The sequence below is a fragment of the Typopeltis vanoorti genome, chromosome 5 (assembly GCF_054136105.1).
Source record: "Typopeltis vanoorti isolate ZY-2024b chromosome 5, IOZ_Tvanoo_1.0, whole genome shotgun sequence".
Lineage (NCBI taxonomy): Eukaryota > Metazoa > Arthropoda > Arachnida > Uropygi > Thelyphonidae > Typopeltis > Typopeltis vanoorti.
Window position 1 is genome coordinate 102,232,268 of NC_143553.1, and position 23,048 is coordinate 102,255,315.

Sequence of the window (23,048 nt, forward strand, 5' to 3'; positions counted from 1 at the left end):
CCTACCCCTCTGCAAACCATTTTCAAAGAACCACAACCTCAAGCAGTTCAGGAAGAATATCAACAGATGATTCCTCTCCTGATCCTTGCAGATATATTTGCTTTTTGTATGTGTATGTGGGAGTAATATATTAAACAAAAAATTCAAATTTAGCTTCTTCTTGATGACATTTTAATAACGTTTGTCTTTGGGTTTGCTTGCTTCCTTCAGTTAGAGTGTTTCTGCTTGAGTAGGTTTTTGCTTATCAATGAGTGGAGCCACTATCAAGTATCCTGACCTGGAGTGATTCAGGTCAGGATGAGTTTAGCAATTCTTTCAGGTCACTTAGTAAGATTTAGAATAATCTTATAGATCACAGAGTTTTTGGATAGGTATCCCATGGGATAAACTATAATACTACTAGCTACTGAACCCAAATACTTAGGACCAGTGCTTTTTTTCTGGAAATAAAAGGTGCCGGCACTCACCATGAAGATGTTATTACAGCAACTTCTACATTTTTAACATATCCTCCGATATACCCTCGTCGTCTCTAGATCGCTTCTTGCTTTTGGTATCAACTGCAGAATGACGTCCTTGGAGTAGCCATGAGTCCACATATTTGCTAGGGTTAAACTGAATGAGAGGAGGTCCTACTGTCCTGAAGAACATCAGTGCAGAAGTTGTCCATACAAGAAGAGATGACTTAGATGAAGTTACTATAAGATTCATCTGAGAGAAACCCCTTTCACATTCACTGGAAGATATTGCAATTGTGCCCAAGGTGTGCTTTAGATATATCCGGGACTTTATTTTCTTGAAGATATTCACGGGACCCACAAACTGCTTCTCTTTCATTTAAGTGAAATTTGCGTGCTAACTTTTTAATTTCATCTTCACCAAATATCAGATCCTTCCCAGTATTTTCTGGCCAATACTTGGAATCTAAAATCTTAGCACATTCTGGCAAATCTGCATCATCTCCTTCAAGCAGATGCTTTCTAACAGCTTCTTTCAGACTTTTATAGAAAGCAGATGAACTTATTGCATGACTGTGTCTTTCATTTTTGTGATGCTCAATCCCTTTGAACTTCACGTTCTTCTGACTTTGAAGAGAAATACTGTAGTACGGACCAGGATTTTCAATTCTTTCTTTAAAAAGTTGAACTGTATTCTTTATCTTCCTGTCTGCTTTGTGCAAGTCAATATTTCTCTCTTGTAAATCTAGACTTAGTTCACTAAATTCTTGGAGAGCATCACACATAAGGCCCAAATCAAAAACAAACTTGCATGACGTTATTTTTCTTAAAAGGCCCTCATAAAGAAAGCGATCTGTTTTGCTTCTTCTGCTGTCTTCTTTTGCCTCCAGAAAGTGATGGTTGAGTGCTTCAAAATCTTGCCACACTGCAGAAACAGTGTGAATGCTAGATGCAACCCAGTGAGCGCTTAAAATTCTGCCAATTTTAAGAAGTTGAAGTTCTAGAGTCGCTGCACATTTCTGTTCCCTAGCATTCTTAGGTGAAGCATGATAAGTTACATAAAGTTTGTCCATGAAACTCTTAAAGCGATTCACTCCTGCCACATTGTGTCACTAACAGACAATTCAAGGCGATGGCTAGCACAAATGCCAGAAAATAACACTAGGAAACTTCTCTTGCATTAGCCTCCTTATGTCATTACGCACACCAAACAACAGAGCTGCACCATCACAAGTTACAGACAATAAATATGCCTTTAAGTAATCTTCAGATAATCCTAAACACTCAAGATGACTAATTAAAGAGTTTAGAATTCCTCTAGCAGTTACATCCGATAATTTGATCAAATCTAGGAAAGGACTCACAGGAGCCGAAAGTTCAGAAAGAACTACACAAACAATAACAATCAATGTTGTTGTGTTACACACAGTTTGTCGATTCATCAATAAGTAACGATATTTTGTTCTTGGAGTTCACTATGTTGTCTGTTAATGTTTTTCTCATTTCATTTGCGATGTGGCTCACGTTAATGCAAACATTTGCAGAATGAAGAATATATCCCATGTCTAGGCCATAAATTCTTGTAAATTTATTTCGTCTTCAAAGTTGTTAAATGATTGCTTTCTCCTCGCAACTTTGTAAACGGTTCAAAACACTTTTCCTGTTACGTCTTTATTATGAGACAAAGTATTTAGGAAAATTTTCTCTATTGTTTCATTTTTTGCTTCAGATTTTATTTTTTGGCACACTTTGTGCGTTGCACTCTCCTTATGGTCGTAAATCTTTTTTCTTAATGATATTAACTGTTGTTTGCGAGATTCTCCAAAATGACTGATTTTACCATTTGCCCACTCTGCTGAAATTTTTGTTCCCATGTGTTTATCGACGGCAAGATTTCCACCATCACGACACACTTTACAGCCCAACATTTTATTCTTGACATACAGCCACTTCTTTCTCTCACAGAAGCCATTTTTCTGCAAAAGTGTCCAACATTTGGGACAATCATTATCAGAATCTGCTTCCTTTTGACCACGTGGATCTTTGATCTTGGTTTCGTGATTCTCTTCACCAAGTGTTGAAAGTTGAAAGTTTATTTTTCACTTAGAGTATAATAAATTTAGTTTAATCCTTTATCCAAGTGTGAGCAAACAAAGTTTGCGCCTGAAATTATCTTCAGGACTGGGTTAAGTATCTTCAGGACTGGGTTAAGGTGGTACAACACCAGGGCAACTCATTGCAAAGGTGGAGCAAGATACCAACACTCCTATCTCAGTATCTCCTATAATGCAAAACACATCTCCTTGCGGATATGTCTAATGTTATGCATTAAGGGAAGGGCCACTACCCAGACTAGTTTCGACCTTTATTGAGGTCTCTTCAGTGGGAGCCAGGCCCAAGTGGAGATATCAGGCAGAAGCATTAGGTAGAGATGACCTGCTAATACTTCTGCCTGATATCTTCACTTGGGCCTGGCTCCCACTGAAGAGACCTCAATAAAGGTCGAAACTAGTCTGGGTAGTGGCCCTTCCCTTAATGCATAACATTAGACATATCCGCAAGGAGATGTGTTTTGCATTATAGGAGATACTGAGATAGGAGTGTTGGTAGATTGCACCACCTTTTCAATGAGTTGCCCTGGTGTTGTACCACCTTAACCCAGTCCTGAAGATACTTTCAGGCGCAAACTTTGTTTGCTCACACTTGGATAAAGGATTAAACTAAATTTATTATACTTCACCAAGTGTATTTTTGGTGCCAATTTTCTGTTTTACAGTATCACAAGTGGATTCAACAATTTCTGCTTCTTCAGCCTTCCTTTTTTTACTCATTGGCATAAAGTAACTACTTATTTTACTCATTTTGAACACCGATTGAACTTAGATTATTTCAAAACTCATATGAACGCCTGCCTGTTGCAGAGTGAATATAGAACTGATAAACTGATATTGGAAGCAATCGGAAGTGAACACAACTTCCTGTTTCCGGTTGCATACCAACCTATGAAACAGGAAAGCAGGGTACCAACTTATGAGTAATGAAAACTGAAAATTCAATTCGTGAACACAGTACCATCTACCGGAATATTTATAATATTTACAATACATTTTCTGTCAATAAATCGCAAATTTTTAAAAACTTAAGAAAAAGGTGCTGGTACTGCGTGCCGTCAGAAAAAAAGCATTGCTTAGGACTCATTTTTAACCGAATGTACCCATTCCTTGCACACATTGGTTAACAAAGAGAAAGATACAAAACATCATCATCAAATTCCTGCTATGTACCCTCAAGGGGTGTACAGGATATGATAGTACTACATGAAAAAAATTACATAATTATTAATTTCTTATCTACAATTTTCCTCCAAATCAGTCTGCTACTTGTCAAGACTCCAACATTATCAGATCTTATATTTCTATCATCTAAGGCACTTTGTACTGTATCAATCCACCTATATCTTGGTCTTCCTCTGGGTCGTTTTGCTGCCAACCTGGCAGAGAACACTTGTTTTGCTTATCTTTTCTCGCCCATTCTGTTTAAGTGACCATACCACCTGAGATTAGCTCTGCTAACGCATTCCTGGATGCTGACAATGTCAAGTTCTTTCCTAATATCCTCGTTTTTAATATGATATTGCCATTGATGCCATCTGTTCACGCCTATAATCTTTCTCAGGACTCTCATATCTGGGGTCTCTAGTCTTTGGTCAAGTGTTTTACTTCTGACCCAGCTCTCAGATCCATAAGTTAAAACTGGTTTGAACACTGTCTTGTATACAGCTAATTTAGTGTTCCGACTAATTTCTCTCTTATTCCATATGAATTTATTCAACTGACTTCCCACCATACCAGCTTTGCTGATTCTGTTGTCTATTTCCATATTTAATTTACCATCTTCAGTAAAAATCGTGCCTAAGTAGCTGAAATGTTTTACTTGTTCCACAGGTTCTCCATTCACAACACAGTTGACATTTTCAATGATTCTGCCTATTTTCACTGTCTTTGTCTTTTTATTGCTGACCTTCATACCATATCTATTACAACAGCTATTCAATTTAGTCAGAGAATCTTGCAGACTTGTAGCGGATTTATTTAGAAGTATAACATCATCCGCATAAAGCAAAGAGCTGATATTAACATCTCCAATTTTGATATCATGTTTAATACCACTTTCCTTCATAATGTGATCCATATAGATAATGAATAACAGAGGGGATAATGTACATCCTTGTCTCACACCAGATTTAACATTAAACCATCTTCCTGTAATTCCTTCAATTCTAACTGCTGACTTACAATTCAAATAAAGACTAAGTATTGCTTGATATAATGCCCCATTGACACCATATAACTGCAGCGTATTGAATAGCTTGGCACCTTGTCATATGCCTTTTCCAAATCGACAAAACTTAAATACAGATCTTTGTTATATTCCCATGCTTTCTCGACTGTTTATCGTAAAGTGAAGATCTGATCCTGACAGCCTCTGTTTGGCCTGAATCCAGTTTGTTCTTCACCAAGCTTTTCTTCCACAATTCTTCTCAACCGTTTCTCATGTATACTTGCATAGATTTTGCCAGGAACACTCAGTAGGGAAATACCTCTGTAATTCTCACATTCAGTTTTATTTCCCTTTTTATATATGGGTACTATTAGAGCTCTACTCCAATCCTCGGGAATTCGTCTCTCTATCCAGGCTTTCTGAACTATGCAGTGCAGCCACTGTAAGACTCTTATACCACCATACTTCAGCATTTCTGGTCGAATATCATTTACTCCAGCTGCCTTTCCACATTTCAAGCCTTTGATGGCTTTTTCTACTTCAAATATGGATATGTATTCCTGGCTACATGCCTGGTCAGTGTTTTTTACCACTGTGCTGTCATCACTGCTTGCTTCATTTAGCAGTTTTTCAAAGTAATTACTCCATACTTCAAGGATATCTTTTATTCCAGTTTTCATGTCACCTTTATCATCTCTAACTCCTTTTACAGCACTCTTTCCTCCATTCCTAAGCTTCTTCAACAACCTCCAGAATATTTGCCACCTTCTTGATATTTATTTTCTATATTCTTGCCAAAGTCCTCCCATGACTTTTGTTTAGCTAGTTTTACACACTGTTTAGCTTTCTTACATTTGTCTCTGTGTTCTGTAAGAGTAAAAGCTGACTTATTTGCCAGGAACTTTTGATATGCTTTCTTCTTTTCCTTCACTGCCTCTTTAACTTCCTGTGTCCACCAGGGAGTTCTGATTTTTTTATCCTTGCACACAACCTCACCACATTCCTCTCTGGCAGAATCAATCAATGTTTTCTTCAGAGTTTGCCACTGAATCTCCAAGGTTTGATTCCTGTTCTCAAAGTCTTTCATTTTCTTTTCAATAATCTTTCTGTATTTTAGTCTACAGTTCACATCTGAGAGCTGCTCAACTTTTATTCGCTTTAAAACTTTCTTACATGTTATTCTTTTCAATATGAAATTCACTTTTATCCTGCTCAAGACTAAATAGTGATCACTTCCAATTTCAAATCCTCTGTACACTCTGGTGTCCTGCACCAGGGAGAAAACATCACTATCAACAATAACATAGTCAATGAGACTTTTCTTATTCCTAGCCTCTTCTCTCCATGTGAATTTGTGCACATTTTTATGTTGGAACATGGTGTTAGTAATAACCAGTCCATGTCCTGAGCAAAAATCCAACAGATATTTGCCATTATTATTAGCTTTGCTCTTTTCTCCAAATTTTCCCAAAATATTTTTGTATGTCTCACAATCATTTCCTACTCTGCTATTTAGATCCCCGACAAGGATCAACTTTTCATTTTTCATTGTGTCAGTTGCTTTTTCTAAAGCATCAGAAAATTCCTCCACTTCTACCTTAGTAGAACCTTCTGTGGGACCATAGGCACAAATAAGTCTCATTGTCCAGTTCCCCATTCTCATATTTGCCCACATTATTCTACTTGAGACTGCTTGCCATTCAAGAAGATTAGCCTCGTATTTTGTGTTGAATACTATGGCTACTCCTTCTTTTCCTTGATTGTCGTTGCCTGAATATAACATTTTGTATTTATTGCTCAGAAAGATCTCACCAGTTTTGGTCTTTTTTGTTTCAGTCACCCCTATTATGTCGATCTGGTACTTATCTAATTCCTCAGCTAGCTCCATTTCTTTGCCATTCAGGCTTCTTACGTTGATAGTACCGATCTTTAACTCTGGTGATGCTGAGTTGGGGTTTGTTTTCAGATTTGTTCCAGTAGCTGACTTTTCGCTGTTCGCCCTGGTTCCCTGGCGAAAACAACAGGGGCCTTTTTTAACCGAGCGACGGCCCCAGCCGGCATAAAATTTTGTCATGTTGTACCATCATTTTTTTTTATTTTGGTTTAACCAATAAGAATACAATTTGGTCGGCTAAATCCCAAATTGCCAGCCCATCCTTGTTCATTCAGTATCCAAGTAGATACCCAACAGGGTGCACCACGAGAAGGTGAGGATTTGACATTAGGTCAGAAGCCTTGGTCGGTTCTCCGCATTCCTTTAAAGGCTATGTGGAGGTCTCCACTCAGTTATACAGCTTTGATCCTTAAGCACCCCAAGATACAAAACAGCAATGAATATTCTTTGAACTCGGTCATCTATAAAATGATTATCATGTAATTCTTTGATCAAAGCTTGATTATTTGTCTTAAGTCTGTGGTTCTGCAAAGGAGTGTCTCTTGCAATTGTTGGATCCTGTCCATTTTGAGGGTATACAAATAGCTATTGATGCATTTGGAGAAAAGAGGAAAGCAAATAATAATGGCAAATACATGTTGGATTACTGCTCAGGACATGGACTGGTTATTACTAGCACAATGTTCTACATAAATTCACATGGAGAGAACAGGAAAGGAATAAGAAAAGTTTCATTCACTATGTAATTGTTGATAGTGATGTTTTCCAACTGGTTCAGGACACAAAGTATACAGAGTATTAGAAATAATAAGTGATCACCATTTCGTGTTGAGCAGGATAAAATTGAACTTCATATTGAAAAGAAGTGTGCCTTAAGGGTTAAAGCTGTATAAACGAGAGGAGACCTCTACATAGCCTTTAAAGAAATGTGGAGAACCGAACCAGGGCTCCTGACTTAATGTTCAATCGTCACCTTCTTGTGGTGCACCCTTTTAGGTATCTACCTAGATACTGAATGAACGAGGATGGGCTGCAATTTGGGATTTAGTCGACCAAATTGTTTTCTTATCGCTTAAACAATAAATAAAATGATGGTACAATATGACAGAATTTCACGCCAACTGTGGCGTCGACTGGTTAAACAAGGCCGTTGTTGTTTTTGCCAGAAACCAGGGCAAACAGCAAAAAGTCAGCTACTGGAACAAATCCTGAAACGCACCCCAACTGGACATCACCATAGTTCCGGATCGGTACTATCAACATAAGAAGCCTGATTGGCAAAGAAATGGAACTAGCAGAAGAATTGGATAAATTCCAAAATGACATAATAGGATTGACTGAAACCAAAAAAGACAAAAACTGGTGAGATCTTCTAAGCAGTAAATACAAAATGTTATATTCAGGCAATAACAATCAGGGAAAAGAAAGAGAAGCTATAGTATTCAACGCTAAATACGAAGTTAATCTTTTTGAATGGCAGGCAATATCAAGTAGAGTGATGTGGGCAAATACCAGAATGGAGAAACTGGACAATGAGACTTATTTGTGCCTATGGTCCCACAGAAGGTTCTACTAAGGCAGAAGTAGAGTAATTTTTTGAGGCTTTTAGAGAAAGCATTTAACATAGTAACAAATGAAAATTTGATCCTTCTTGGTGATGTAAACAGCAGTGTTAGAAATGATTAGCAGACATACAGAAATATTTTGATAACATTTGGAGAAAATAACAAGCCTAATAATAATGGTAAATGTCTGCTGGGTTTCTGTTCAGGACATGGACTAGTTATTACTAACACCACTTTTCAACATAAAAAGTGTGCATAAATTCAAATGGAAAGATGATTCAAGGAATAAGAAAAGTCTCATCGACTATGTTATAGTTGATAGTGATGTTTTCCCACTGGTTTTGAACACAAGAGTATGCAGAGGATTTGAAATTGGAAGTGATCACCATTTAATCTTGAGCAGGACAAAATTGAATTTCATATTGAAAAGAAGAACATGTTAGAAAGTTTTAAAGTGAATAAAAGTTGAGCCATTCTCAGATGTGAAGTGGAGATTTAAAATACACAAACATTATTCAAAAAAAAAAAAAAAAAAAAGAAGAGTTTGAGAACAGGAACCAAACCTTGAGGATTCAGTGGCAAGCCCTGAAGAAAACATTGATTGATTCAGCCAGAGAGGCATGTGTTGAGGTTGTCTGCAAGGATAGAAAAATCAGAACTGCATGGTGGACACAGGAAGTTAAAGCAGTAGTGAAGGAAAAAAAGAAAGCGTATCGAAAGTTCCTAGCAAATAAGTCAGCTTGTGCTCTTAGAGAATGCAGAGACAAATATAAGAAAGCTAAACACTATGTAAAACTAGCTAAACAGAAGTCATGGGAAGACTTATTATATAACACCTCCAGGGAGTCCAAGGACTCATTGAGGGAGGGTACCCACTTTACAACTATATGTCTTTACCACTCCACCAGCTGCAACTACCTTCATCATCTATACCAACGCCATCACCACCACTAGCATTTTCAGAAACAAACACCCTTGCCCATGTTGCAATTCGAGCTCTTTGGCAATTCAAAGACTTTGGCAAGAACATAGAAAATAAATATCAAGAAGGTGGCAAGATATTCTGGAGGTTGATGAAAAACTTCAGAAATGGAGGAAGGAATGGTGTAAAAGGAATTAGAGATGATACAGGTGACATGAAAACTGGAGAAAAAGATATCCTTGATGTATGGAGTAATTACTTTGAAAAATTGCTAAATGAAACAATCGGTGACTGCACAGTGGTAAAATACACTCAACAGGCATGCAGTCAGGAATACATATCCATACTTGAAGTAGAAAAAGCCATCAAAAGTCTAAAATGTGGAAAGGCATCTGGAGAAGATGACATTCGACCAGAAATTCTCAAGTATAGAGATATAAAAGTTACAGTGGTGCACTGCATAATTCAGAAGGCCTGGACAGAGGGATGAATTCCAGATGATTGGAGTTGCTCTCATAGTACCCATATACAAAAAGAGAAATAAAACTGAATGTGAGAATTACAGAGGTATTTCCCTACTGAATGTTCCTGCTAAAATTTATGCAAGTATACTTGAGAAACTGTTTAGACGGATTGTGGAAAGGACACTTGGTGAAGAACAAGCTGGATTCAGGCCTAATAGAGGCTGTCAGGATCAGATTTTCACTTTACGACAAATAGTTGAGAAATCATGGGAATATAATAAAGATCTGTATTTACATTGTGTAGACCTTCGAAAGTCATATGACAAGGTGCCAAGAGAAAAGCTATTCAAAACATTACAGTTATATGGTGTCAATGGTGCATTATATCAAACAATACTTAGTCTTATTTGAGTTGTAAGTCAGCAGTTAGAATTGAAGGAAGTGCAGGAAGATGGTTTTATGTTAAATCTGGTGTCAGACAAGGATGTACATTATACTCTGTTATTTTTTATCTATATGGATCACATAATGAAGGAAAGTGGTATTAAACGTGATATCAAAATTGAAGATGTTAATCTCATATCTTTATGCAGATAATGTTATACTTTTAAATCAATCCAGTACAAGTCTGCAAGATTCCCTGACTAAATTGAATAACTGTTGTAATAGATATGGTATGAAGATCAGCAATAAAAAGACAAAAACAATGTAAAAATCAGAAACAGTGAAAGTACCTGCATTGTGAATGGAGAACCTATAGAAGAAGTAAAACATTTCAGCTACTTAGGTACAATTTTTAGTGAAGATGGTAAATTAAATATAGAAATAGACAACAGAATCAGTAAAACTGAATAAATTTATATGGAATAAGAGAGAAATTAGTCCAAACACACTCCATTAGCTGTATACAAGACAGTGTTCAAACCAGTTTTAATTTATGGATCTGAGAGCTAGGTTAGAAATAAAACTCTTGACCAATGACTAGAGACTATAGATATCAGATCTGTTGATATTGCTTTTCAGTTTTTGGGTTTTTGAGTGGTAGGAATATGAATGTTTTCCACTTTAGGGTCTGGGTCAAGAGGTCCCTATGACTCTTATTCCTGCCCAGCTCCATGTAGGGAAAAGCAAGGATTAGCCAGTTGATATTAGGAAAGAACTTGACATTGTTAGCATCCAGGAATGTGTTAGTAGAGCTAATCTCAGCGAATGGGAGAGTAAAGATTAGCAAACGAAGTATTTTTCTGCCAGTTTGCCAGGAAAAAGACTCAGAGGAAAACCAAGATATAGTTCGATTGATCCAGTAAAAAGTGATTTAGAAGACAGAAATAGATCTAATCATGTTGGAGTCTTGAGAGATAACAGATTTATTTGGAGAAAAATTGTTGACAGGAAGTTAGTAATAATGAATAAGGACATTAGTAAAGGCTGCATGAATAAAAATTTTACACAACAATATTCTAAAAGGTTTAGCCCAGGTTTCCTTATACTAGTCGATTGAACTCTGAAGGAGATTGCTCTTATCTTAACATTAAATGTAATTGTTTGATTCATATGGTTAGCTGTTTACCTTTACAAAAAAAAGTTTCACTTACTAAATAATGAAGAATTGCTTGCTGACATTGTTCTGTTATTTTAATTAATCTTCTCTTTTGCATTGTTTTCTTACATATTGAATTTTCTCTCCTCTCTAAGTTAAAAAAAAAATCAATATATAAATAAAACATGCATTTAATTACTGTTCATTTATGAATTATATGAGTAATTATATTTTATAATTATAAATTATAAAATTGTAAAAGTTTTGTTTTTTATTGATCTGTTTAAATGATCTTTTAATTGATCTCTTTTTATCATTCTTTATTTTTTAGAATTTAGCTTGGGTGAAAACATTTAATATTTGCATTGAATTAGAAGAAAATCAAGCAATTTTCTGCAAATTATTTGCATTAATATTTAATATTGTAAAGTAAGTATATAATTTATTTTAAAAGTTTTTTTATGTAGGAATATTGTAAATATATCGTGTGCATACGTAGCATCATCATATTAAAACTTTACCCTGTTTTTTAAGATAGATGTCATATGCATTGCCAAACAGAAGAGCAATTCAAACTTCCCTTTTTAATTTACTTATAAGCATTACGAGGGTGCTCTGAAAAGTTCTCGGCCTTGACCATAGATGTCAACACTATTGGCAAGTTTTTTTTTTTTCTAAGTTGGGACATCTGTCTTAAGTATCCATGTGAAATCGCAAGTCATTCTATCAAGTAGTTTGTTTTATACAGCTGTCTGAAGCAAAAGTGTTATCTCTATCCCTTGTATTCATTGAAATGGATAAAATTGAGTAATGTGCGATTATAAAATTCTTTGTAAAAGAAGGTTTAATGCCAAAAGAAATTCATTTATGTTGGAGGTTTAATGGATTTTTTACAACACTCACAAAGAATTAAAATAGAATTTAATACTTCCTATATTTCGTCCTAGTCACTAGGACATCTACGGGGATTACAAAAACAATTAATGTAACATGCACACAAAAACTTACAATACTAAGCCCAACCACGTGGGTGACACTAAAGTCCTATCTAGGTGGAGCGCCCTCTAGGGGCGGTAGTAGGTGGCTTGGAATGTAAGGTGGGACCTCTGGTGATGAGTGTTTCCCAAATCTTCGGAAGCTTAATGCAACCGTATTTGTTAAGATTTGGTTGGTTTCTGAGAGCTGCTGCTGCTTCTAAGAAAAGTCTCTCTTTCTTGAATTTGCTATGGTGGAGCATGGTGGTTTTCTTCCATGATACTCTGTGGGTGGTGTCCAAAACATGGTCAGCCAAGCCTGAATGGCCATAGTTGTGTTTAACGATGTACGACTGGTGTTCCTCCAGGCGGATGGATGCTGTTCTGCCTGTCTGTCCAATACAGGCAGACAGCATCCATCCGCCTGGAGGAACACCAGTCGTACATCGTTAAACACAACTATGGCCATTCAGGCTTGGCTGACCATGTTTTGGACACCACCCACAGAGTATCATGGAAGAAAACCACCATGCTCCACCATAGCAAATTCAAGAAAGAGAGACTTTTCTTAGAAGCAGCAGCAGCTCTCAGAAACCAACCAAATCTTAACAAATACGGTTGCATTAAGCTTCCGAAGATTTGGGAAACACTCATCACCAGAGGTCCCACCTTACATTCCAAGCCACCTACTACCGCCCCTAGAGGGTGCTCCACCTAGATAGGACTTTAGCGTCACACACGTGGTTGGGCTTAGTATTGTAAGTGTTTGTGTGCATGTTACATTAATTGTTTTTGTAATCCCTGTAGATGTCCTAGTGACTAGGACGAAATATAGGAAGTATTAAATTCTCTTTTAATTCTTTTTGAGTGTTGTAAAAAATCCATTAAACCTCCAACATAATGTCCTCACAGCACTTAAGCCTCTACACAAGGAAGAAATTCATTTAAGTTCATAAAAGTTTATGGGGACTCTTCCCCTTCATTTTCGACAATTAAGAAATGGGCTGCTGAGTTTAAATGTGGCTGTACCAGCCTTGAAGATGATACACGTGAAGAATGTCCAAAAAGTGTAACAACACCAGAAATCATTGATCAAGTGCACGATATGGTATTGGATGACTGGCGAGTCAGAGTGTGTGAAATTGCTGAGGCATTTCAAAAGAATGCGTAGTGTATGTTTTGCATGAAGAATTGCAAATGAAAAAGCTTTGCACAAGATGGGTGCTGCGCTTGCTCACAGCAGATCTAAAATGCACTTGCATGAAACAGTGCTTGTAGCATTTTAACAAGAATAAAACTGATTTTGTGCATCAATGTATTACTATGGATGAGACTTTGATTCACCATTACTCACCAGAATCCAAATAGCAGTCAAAACAGCAGTGGACAAAAGCCATTTGTTCAGCACCAAAGAAGACAAAGTTGGTTATATCAGCAGAAAAGGTCATGGCATCGGTGTTTTGATATGCTAAAAGCATTTTGTTTATTAATTATCTTGAAAAGGGTAAAATAATAACCAGAGAATATTATTCCAATCTTTTAACCAGGCTAGACAAAAAAATTCATGAGAAAAGACCTGGTTTGCATTAGAAAAAAATCATCTTTCGTCAGGACAATGCACCTGCCCACAAAGATGCTTTGGCAATGGGAAAATGAAGGGATCTGCACTATGAATTGTTGGAACATCCACCCTATTCCCCAGATTTGGCTCCCTCTGACTTCTATCTGTTCCCAAAACTAAAACTCTTCCTTGCTGGTCAGCGTTTTTCTTCGAATCAAGAGGTGATTGCAGCTGTAGAGGGTATTTTGCAAATCTTACTGAGAACTACTACAGAGACGGGATAATGGTGCTGGAGCATCGGTGGAATAAATGTATTAGTCTTAAGGGGGATTATGTTGATAAATAAAAATAATTTTGAAATTATAAATTCGTTTTTTCATTGGTAGGTCAAGAACCTTTTCAGACCACCCTTGTATTTTAAGTAAGTCTGTCTCTGTAGCTCATTCAGTTGGGAGGTTGAAAAGATCTGAGTTCAAATCCATGCTAAGATGCAAATAACATTTATAGACTTTCATCTGTAGGTAAGTTATCTGTTCTTATTTGGGGATGAATGAATTTTTTGTCTTGAAGCTGGATTTTTCATTATGCAACCAGACAATCAGCTAGAAGAACACATGCAATTTACACAGAAATATATATTTAAGCATAAGTCTAACCGCCAGCACTATCATCATCAACAGTTTCCTGATATTACCTCCAATGGGTGGTCAGGTTATTATGACAGCACTACATGATTATGTTTACATTATTATTAATCTCCTATCAACAAATTTCCTCTAAATTAATCTATTACATGTGAGCACTCCAATATTGTCTTATCTAACATTTTGTGCTTCTAAAGCACTTCTGACCAAATCAATCCAACCAGGCCTTGGTCTTCCTCCTTGTCTTTTTCCTGCCATCTTGGCATTAAACGCCTGTTTTGCTAATCTTTTCTTCACCCATTCTATTTAAGTTGCTCTGCTGACACATTCTTGAACGCTAATAATATCAAGTTCCTTTCTCATATCCTCATTTTGAATATGGCCATTGATGCCATCAGTTCACCCCTTTAATTTTTCTCAGAACCGTATTCTAACCCAATTCTCAGATTCCCTAACTTAAATCTGTCTTGTATACCGCCAGTTTTGTGTTTTGGCTAATTTCTCTCTTATTCCATATGTTATATTTTTATATTATTCTCTACGAATGTATATGTTATATATGTGTCTTATCTTCCCTTTATCAATTAGATATCTTTCATTTATCATTTACTCAATTGTTAACTAACTCAGTCTACCCTTTTATATTAAATCTCTAATAGATCTTAGGCCTACTCTTAAATTTGGTGATAGTATACATGAACTAGAATAAAGGAGGTAGTCTTAAGAATGAACCCGCTCCTCTATTCCTTCTGATGGATGATTCCCTTTTTGATACGGATAAATTTATTTTTTAACTGCGCCACTCCGCATCTAGATATTTGCAAGCATAACATCCAGGAATCATCAATCAGTGAGTACAATATCACTACTTCTTCAAGGTTTTACAAGAATAATTATTCTGCCCTTAAACACATCACAATCGTGGTCCTATTCCATTAGATTGGGTTCCCGCTTAGATTCGAACATTTTTATGAGCAGTGCAGTGAAACTAAGTCAGGCAAGCACATGGTTAAATTTACAACAAAACATTTATTACGTTCAAGCATGAAATTTACACAAGTTACGAAAGCACAAAATTATATCAATTGACCAAAGTTCAAGCATTTTACTCTAAAGCAATGCAACTCAAATTTCACTAAAATATCTGACTCAATTAGGTAATTTACTTAAAGACCATACTCTATTCATAGTAATAAGCTACATAATTCAATCTATTGATATCAGATATTAAAATTATACACTTGCAGCTGCTACTCAGCTTAGACATTCAATTTAACATGCAGCACTTTCCCTACTCTATTACTTATTTTCCTGAAGTCCTTCAATTTAAAATCATTATTCTAAACAAGTCCTTGTCTAACTCTTAACACGTTCTCTGGGAACAAACATTAAATCATTTCACACATTTCTAGGACCTGACAATGATCCTAACACGTTCTCAAGAAACAAACAAATTACTATGACACATTTCCTTGGAACAACCATTGATACTCATGCACATTCAATATGAACACTCATTGAGATAATACACGTTCCTTCTATACATTTCCATAATAAGAAGAAAAGAGTTCCTTACCGGGACTGAAGATATACTTTGCCTATTAACTTAGTGTTTGGGATAGCGGTTCCTCTTTCTTTTTCCATAGGATTTTCTCCTGGAGTCATTCATAAGGCTGGATTCTGTTCATGAGAGGGCAATTCTTTACAGCATAACGCAGGTGGATACCGATTCCTCGTCACTGTAGATGCGACACAGCATAGCTCTGCTATGTCGCATCTATTCTGACTGGCTGTGGAGCGCATACCTCTTAGCTATAAGAACATCATGCTACAGGTTGCCTTGGAAGCCTCCGCGAGCTTCGACGTCTACAGGAATACCCGAAGGTAGGAGCAGGAACAAGAGAGCGTTTTAGGTTATACCCTCCGTTTTTGTACTTTGCCACTTGCTATCCCATTGATTCTTCCCTTTCGTCAATAGCACATGGTTCCTCAACAACTAGTGCTAAAATTAAGTACCGGCAATCATCTTTGCCACATCGTGTGATGATCCGCGCCAAATAGGATTCTAGCGGATATTTTGATTTTTACGTGCATTACTCATTCTCTGATACATGTGTCTTGCCCTTAGCAGTTTCTATTTTTGTTTTGCAAGCGGATTAAGTTCCAAGTTCCCGTGCATAGTTTACATGGCGTACATACAAATTACTAGGAATTAGCATGAACAGTATAGCTCACAATTACAAGTTTTTCTATATTTACATATATGTTACAAATTAGTGGCATACAACAGTAGGTAAATTTTCAGTATTTATTTCTGATTAACAAAATTGGCCTTGGGAATGGCAGATTATGTTAAACTCTGAATGAGATATTATTATTCTACAACTCTTCTCATTCAGAATTTAAAACATAAAGTTATTCAGCTGGCCACTCGCCATACCAGCTTTACTTATTCAGTTTTCTATTTCCAGATTTAACCTGCCATCTTCACTAAAACCATGCCTGAATAGCTGAAATATTTTATTTGTTCTATAGCATCTCCATTCAGAATGAAGCTGAAGTTTTCTATGTTCCTGCCTATTTTCATAGTTTTGGTCTTTTTATTGCTGATTTTCATGCCAAATTTGTTACGGCTGTTATTCGATTTAGTTAGTAAATCCTGGAGATTTGCACTAGATGTGTTTAAGAGTACAACATCATCTGCATAAAGCAAAGAGCTAAGTTTGACATCCCCAATTCTAGATGACAGGCTTGATGCTACTTTCTTTCATAAATTGCACATATTTAAGTTTAAACATGGTGTTAGTAATTACTAGTCCATGTCCTGAGCAGAAGTCCAGTAAATAGTTACTATTATTATTACCTTTGCCCCTTTCACCAATTTTTCCCAAAATGTTCCTATATGCCTGGTGGAATTCATTTCCTACTCTGCTGTTCAGGTCTCCAACAAGGACCACTTTCCATGTTTTTTTATGTCAGCTAGCTGTTCTAATGATTCAAATAATTCCTCCACTTCTTCCTTGGAAGAACATTATGGGGGGAATCATAGGCACAAATAAGTTTCATTGTCCATGTCTCCATTTTGAAGTTTGACCACTTAACTCTACTTGAAACTGCCTTCCAATCAAGAAGTTTAACTTCATGTTTAGTGTTAATATCACTACACCTTCCTCTCCTTGATCATCATTGTCTGTAAATAACATCCTAAACTTATTATTTAGTAATAAGTATAGGTATATTAGTAAGATCTCATTTGTTTTTGTCTTCTTTTTCTCAGTAATGCCAATTATGTCCATGTGGTACTTTTCTGCAAATTCAGTTTCTTTTCCTGAAGACAGGAACCATCAATCATATTGATGGTTCCTGTCTTCAGTTCTTCTGATGTTGGGTTTATTCTTCTTCCTCCTCCTAGATCTTGAGTTGGAACCTGCTCCAGTAGCTCACTTTTCACTGGTTGCCCTGGTTCTCTTACGAAAACAGCGGGAGGAATTGTTTAACCGGGCATTGCCCCCAGCCAGCATGAAATCTCATCATGTTGTATTATCATATGCATTTATGGTTTAAGCCAATACAATTTGGTACAAGAAGACAATTTGGTCAGCTAAGTCCCAAATTGCCAGCCTATCCATCCTCGTTCATTCAGTACCAGATGATGCCAGCTAACCGGGTTCACCACATGAAGGTGAGGATCGGACATTATTTCTGAAGCCCCAGTCGGTTCTCCACATTCCTGCAAGGCAATGTGGAGATCACTTCCCAGTTATTTAGCTTTGACCCTTAAGTGATCCCAGTCTAACCACTTTATCCTAAAATTCTTTTACGAAATTCTATCTATGTCTTAAGTGCCTGTAATAACTACTGCAGATATCCTGATTGTAAAATAACAGTTATTATTCTGTACATATATATACTATCTATCTATGTCTATCTATGAAATTCTATCTATGTCTTAAGTGCCTGTAATAACTACTGCAGATATCCTGATTGTAAAATAACATTTATTATTCTGTACATATATATACATAAAAAATGAAAGAAATAGAGTGAGTTACATACTAACCTATGGTTTCTTTAATTCACATTATTTGGTTCATGATAATACAAGGAAAGGAGTGAATAATATTTATTCAAAGGCTATATATTTCAGCCTGAAAATTACATGTCATCATCAGTGGCAATGTTAATTGATTACAAAGTAGAACACAAACTATGAATTGATTTGAAACAGTGAGAGCAGTGTGATGCTATAGATAAAACATTGCAAAGGTGTAACTGAAGAAATACTGTAATATTAATTAAAAAATTAATATCTAATTATAATAAGACTCTGCTCTATCTTAGATAGTGAGAAGCAGTCATTTCAATTGAAGTTCGGACAGTGAAGTAAGGCTTCAGAGCTCTCTTACTAAACATTAAAATTTATAGTGACAAAGGTGGAGTAAGTGCATTTCAGACCATAGGATATTGTATTCTGCATCTATTCCCTGTTGTGCAAGGCCAGATTTCTCACGTTTCCTGTTGATCATGTAAGACTTGTTTACTTGTATTCTCTTTTCCACTGAAAGTCCAATTTGTCCGAAGTCAGAAAGGTGACAGTCACAAGGAGCTCAGTAGATGCCAGTAAGAACAAGAGAGGAAACATAATGGTTTACATCTTTAGATGGAAACCATGATAATAGTTTATTGACAGGAATAAATGTAGCCACTAGATTATACTTCTTAAGAATTCTAGAAATTGGTTCTGAGATGCCAGAAATTTAGGGATTAAGGTCTCTGTGTACTATTTCCTTGTTATTTGAGCTAGAATTATAGGAATTAAATAGATGTGTGGTCCACTCTGAGAAGCCATCAAGTTTCATATATTGCTTGATGTTTAAAAGTTCTTGCCATAGTTCTTGTGGCATAAAACATATAATGTCAGCATGTCTTAATAAAGTTTTGATAATTCCAATCTTCTGAGAAGGCTGTTGAATATACATCCAGTGAAAGTAGGATTTCATTAAATGGAAATAATTAGTTCACCTGATGATAATGAGGAGTGAAGGAATAGAATATTTGAGAAGGATAATTTTTTTTTTTTTTTCCTATTTCATGGATGTAGATGTTTCTTCATTATGGAGCCAGATCACAAAAACATGAAAAAGAGAATACAACATCAACGGGAAATTGAAGAAATCTGCCTTGCATAACATGGAATTGATGCAGACCACAATATCCTATTGTCTGAAATGTGCTTACTCATCCTTTGTCACTATTAATTTGAATGTTTAGTTAAAGAAAGCTCTGAAGCCTTGCTTCACTGTCTGAACTTCAGTTGTAATGACTGCTTCTCACTATCTAAGATAGAGCAGTCTTATTATAATTAGACATCTTCAAATTCCTGATATGTACCCTCGAAGAGTGTACAGGATATGATAGTACTACATGAAAAATTTACATCAATACTAACTTCCTATCTACAATTATCCTCCAAATCGGTCTGTTACTTGTCAAGACTCCAATATTATCAGATCATATATTTCTGTCATCTGATGAACTTTGTACCCTATCAATCCACCTATATCTTGGTCTTCCTCTGGGTCGTTTTCCTGCCAACCTGGCAGAGATCACTTGTTTTGCTAATCTTTCCTTGCCCATTCTGTTTAAGTGACCAATGTCAAGTTCTTTCCTAATATCTTTATTTTTAATATGATATTGCCATTGATGCCATCTGTTCACACCTCTAATCTTTCTCAGGACTCTCATATCTGCAGTCTCTAGTCTTTCGTCAAGTGTTTTACTTCTGACCCCGCTCTCAGATCCATAAGTTAAAACTGGTTTGAACACTGTCTTGTATACAGCTAATGTAGTGTTCCGACTAATTTCTCTCTTATTCCATATGAATTTATTCAATTGACTTGCTACCATACCAGCTTTGTTGATTCTGTTATCTATTTCCATATGTAATGTACCATCTTCACTAAAAATCGTGCCCAAGTAGCTGAAATCTTTTACATGTTCCACAGGTTCTCCGTTAAGAACGCAGTTGACATTTTCAACAATTCTGCCTATTTTCATTGTCTTTATCTTTTTATTGCTGACCTTCATACCACATCTATTACAACAGTTATTCAATTTAGTCAGGGAATATTGCAGACTTCTAGCAGATTTATTTAGAAGTATAACATTGTCTGCATAAAGCAAAGAGCTGACATTAACATCTCCAATTTTGATATCATGTTTAATACCACTTTCCTTCATAATGTGATCCATATAGATAATGAATAACAGAGGGGATAATGTACATCCTTGTCTCACACCAGATTTAACATTAAACCATATTCCTGTACTTCCTTCCATTCTAACTGATAACTTACAACTCAAATAAAGATTAAGTATTGCTTGATATAATGTCCCATTGACATCATATAACTGTAGCGTATTGAACAACTTCTCTCTTGGCACCTTGTCATATGCCTTTTCCGGACCGACAAAACTTAAATACAGATCTTTGTTATATTTCCATGATTTCTCAGCTATTTGTCGTAAAGTGCAGATCTGATCCTGACAGCCTCTATTTGGTCTGAATCCAGCTTGTTCTTCACCATGCTTTTCTTCCACAATTCTTTTCAACCATTTATCAAGTATACTTGCATAAATCTTACCAGGAACACTCAGTAGGGAAATACTTCTGTAATTTTCACATTCAGTTTTATTTTCCTTTTTATATATGGGTATTATGAGAACTCTACTCCAATCATCAGGATTCGTCCCTCTGTCCAGGCCTTCTGAACTGTGCAGTGCAGCCACTGTAAGACTTTTATTCTACCAGTAATTACTCCATGCTTCAAGGGTATCTTTTGCTCCCGTTTTCATGTCATCTTTATCATCTCTAACTCCTCTTACAGCAGCACTCTTTCCTCCATTTCTAAGCTTCTTCAACAACCTCCAGAATATTTTGCCACCTTCTTGATATTTATTTTCTATGTTCTTGCCAAAGTCCTCCCATGACTTTTGTTTAGCTAGTTTTACACAGTGTTTCGCTTTCTTACATTTGTCTCTGTATTCTCTAAGAGCACATGTTGACTTATTTTACCAGGAACGTTTGATATGTTTTCTTCTTTTCCTTCACTGCCTCTTTAACTTCCTGTGTCCACTATGAAGTTCTGATTTTTTCTATCATTGCAGACGACCTCACCACATGCCTCTCTGGCTGAATCAGTCAGTGTTTTATTCAAGGCTGCCACTGAATCTCCAAGGTTTGGTTTCTGTTTTCAAACTCTTTCATTTTTTCTTCAATAATCTTTGTGTATTTTAGTCTACAGTTCACATCTGAGAGCTGCTCAACTTTTATTCGCTTTAAAACTTTCTTACATGTTATTCTTTTCAATATGAAATTCAATTTTATCCTGCTCAAGACTAAATAGTGATCACTTCCAATTTCAAATCCTCTGTACACTCTGGTATCCTGCACCAGGGAGAAACCATCACTATCAACAATAACATTGTCAATAAGGCTTTTCTTATTCCTTGCCTCTTCTCTCCATGTGAATTTGTGCACATTTTTATGTTGGAACATGGTGTTAATAATAACCAGTCCATGTCGTGAGCAGAAATCCAACACGTATTTGCCATTATTATTAGCTTTGCTGTTTTCTCTAAATTTTCCCAAAATATTTTTGTATGTCTTAATATCATTTCCTACTCTGCTATTTAGATCCCCAACAAGGACCAACTTTTTCTTTTTCGTTGTGTCAGTTGCTTTTTCTAAAGCATCAAAAAATTCCTCCTCTTCTACCTTAGTAGAACCTTCTGTGGGACCATAGGCACAAATAAGTCATATTGTCCAATTCCCCATTCTGATATTAGCCCACATCACTCTACTTGAGACTGCGTGCCATGCAAGAAGATTAGCCTCGTATTTTGTGTTGAATACTATGGCTACTCCTTCTTTTCCTTGATTGTCATTTCCTGAATACAACATTTTGTATTTATTGCTCAGAAAGATCCTACCAGTCTTTGTTTTTTTAGTTTCAGTCACCCCTATTATGTCAATATGGAACTTATCTAATTCTTCAGCTAGCTCCATTTCTTTGCCATTCAGGCTTCTTATATTGATAGTACTGATCTTTTAACTCTTGTGATGTTGAGTTGGGGGTGTGTTTCAGGATTTGTTCCAGTAGCTGACTTTTCGCTGTTTGCCCTGGTTCTCTGGCGAAAACAACTGGGGCCTTGTTTAACTGGGCAATGCCCTGGCCGGCCTGAAATTTTGCCATATTGTACCATCATTTTGTATATTGGTTTAAGTCAATAAGAATACAATTTGGTCGGCTAAATCCCAAATTGCCAGCCTATCCTTGTTCGTTCAGTATCCAGATAGATTCCCAACAGGGTGCACCACGAGAAGGTGAGGATTGGACATTAGGTCAGAAGCCCTGGTCGGTTCTCTGCATTCCTTTAAACACTATGTGGAGGTCTCCTCTCAGTTGTACAGCTTTGACCCCCCCCATGTAATAATTATAAGAGTAAATCTGTTACACAAAACTGTGAGTCATTTCTATGACTTTATGCTGCTATCTCATGACTGATTCTAATCTGTGTGCAAGTTAAAACATATGTTCAGAGTCAAACTTTGGTCCTTTCATGTATCTAAGTATTGAAAACTGGATAATTTTACTTATTACAATTCTGTTCTCAGTGTCCACTGCTCAAAGATTGTCATTTCTCACCAGTTTGAAATGTGCACATTTCTTGATGTGATCATTT

General features: G+C 36.3%; 1 protein-coding gene across 1 annotated transcript in view; it reads left to right on the forward strand.

The window, feature by feature from the left end:
- Positions 1-23,048, forward strand: part of LOC150106699 (sister chromatid cohesion protein PDS5 homolog A-like) — a 670,786-nt gene that overhangs the window by 79,343 nt on the left and 568,395 nt on the right. Inside the window, exon 5 of the mRNA XM_090393290.1 lies at positions 11,456-11,553. Coding sequence (XP_090249416.1) covers positions 11,456-11,553 — 98 coding nt within the window. The remainder of the gene's footprint in view (positions 1-11,455; positions 11,554-23,048) is intronic.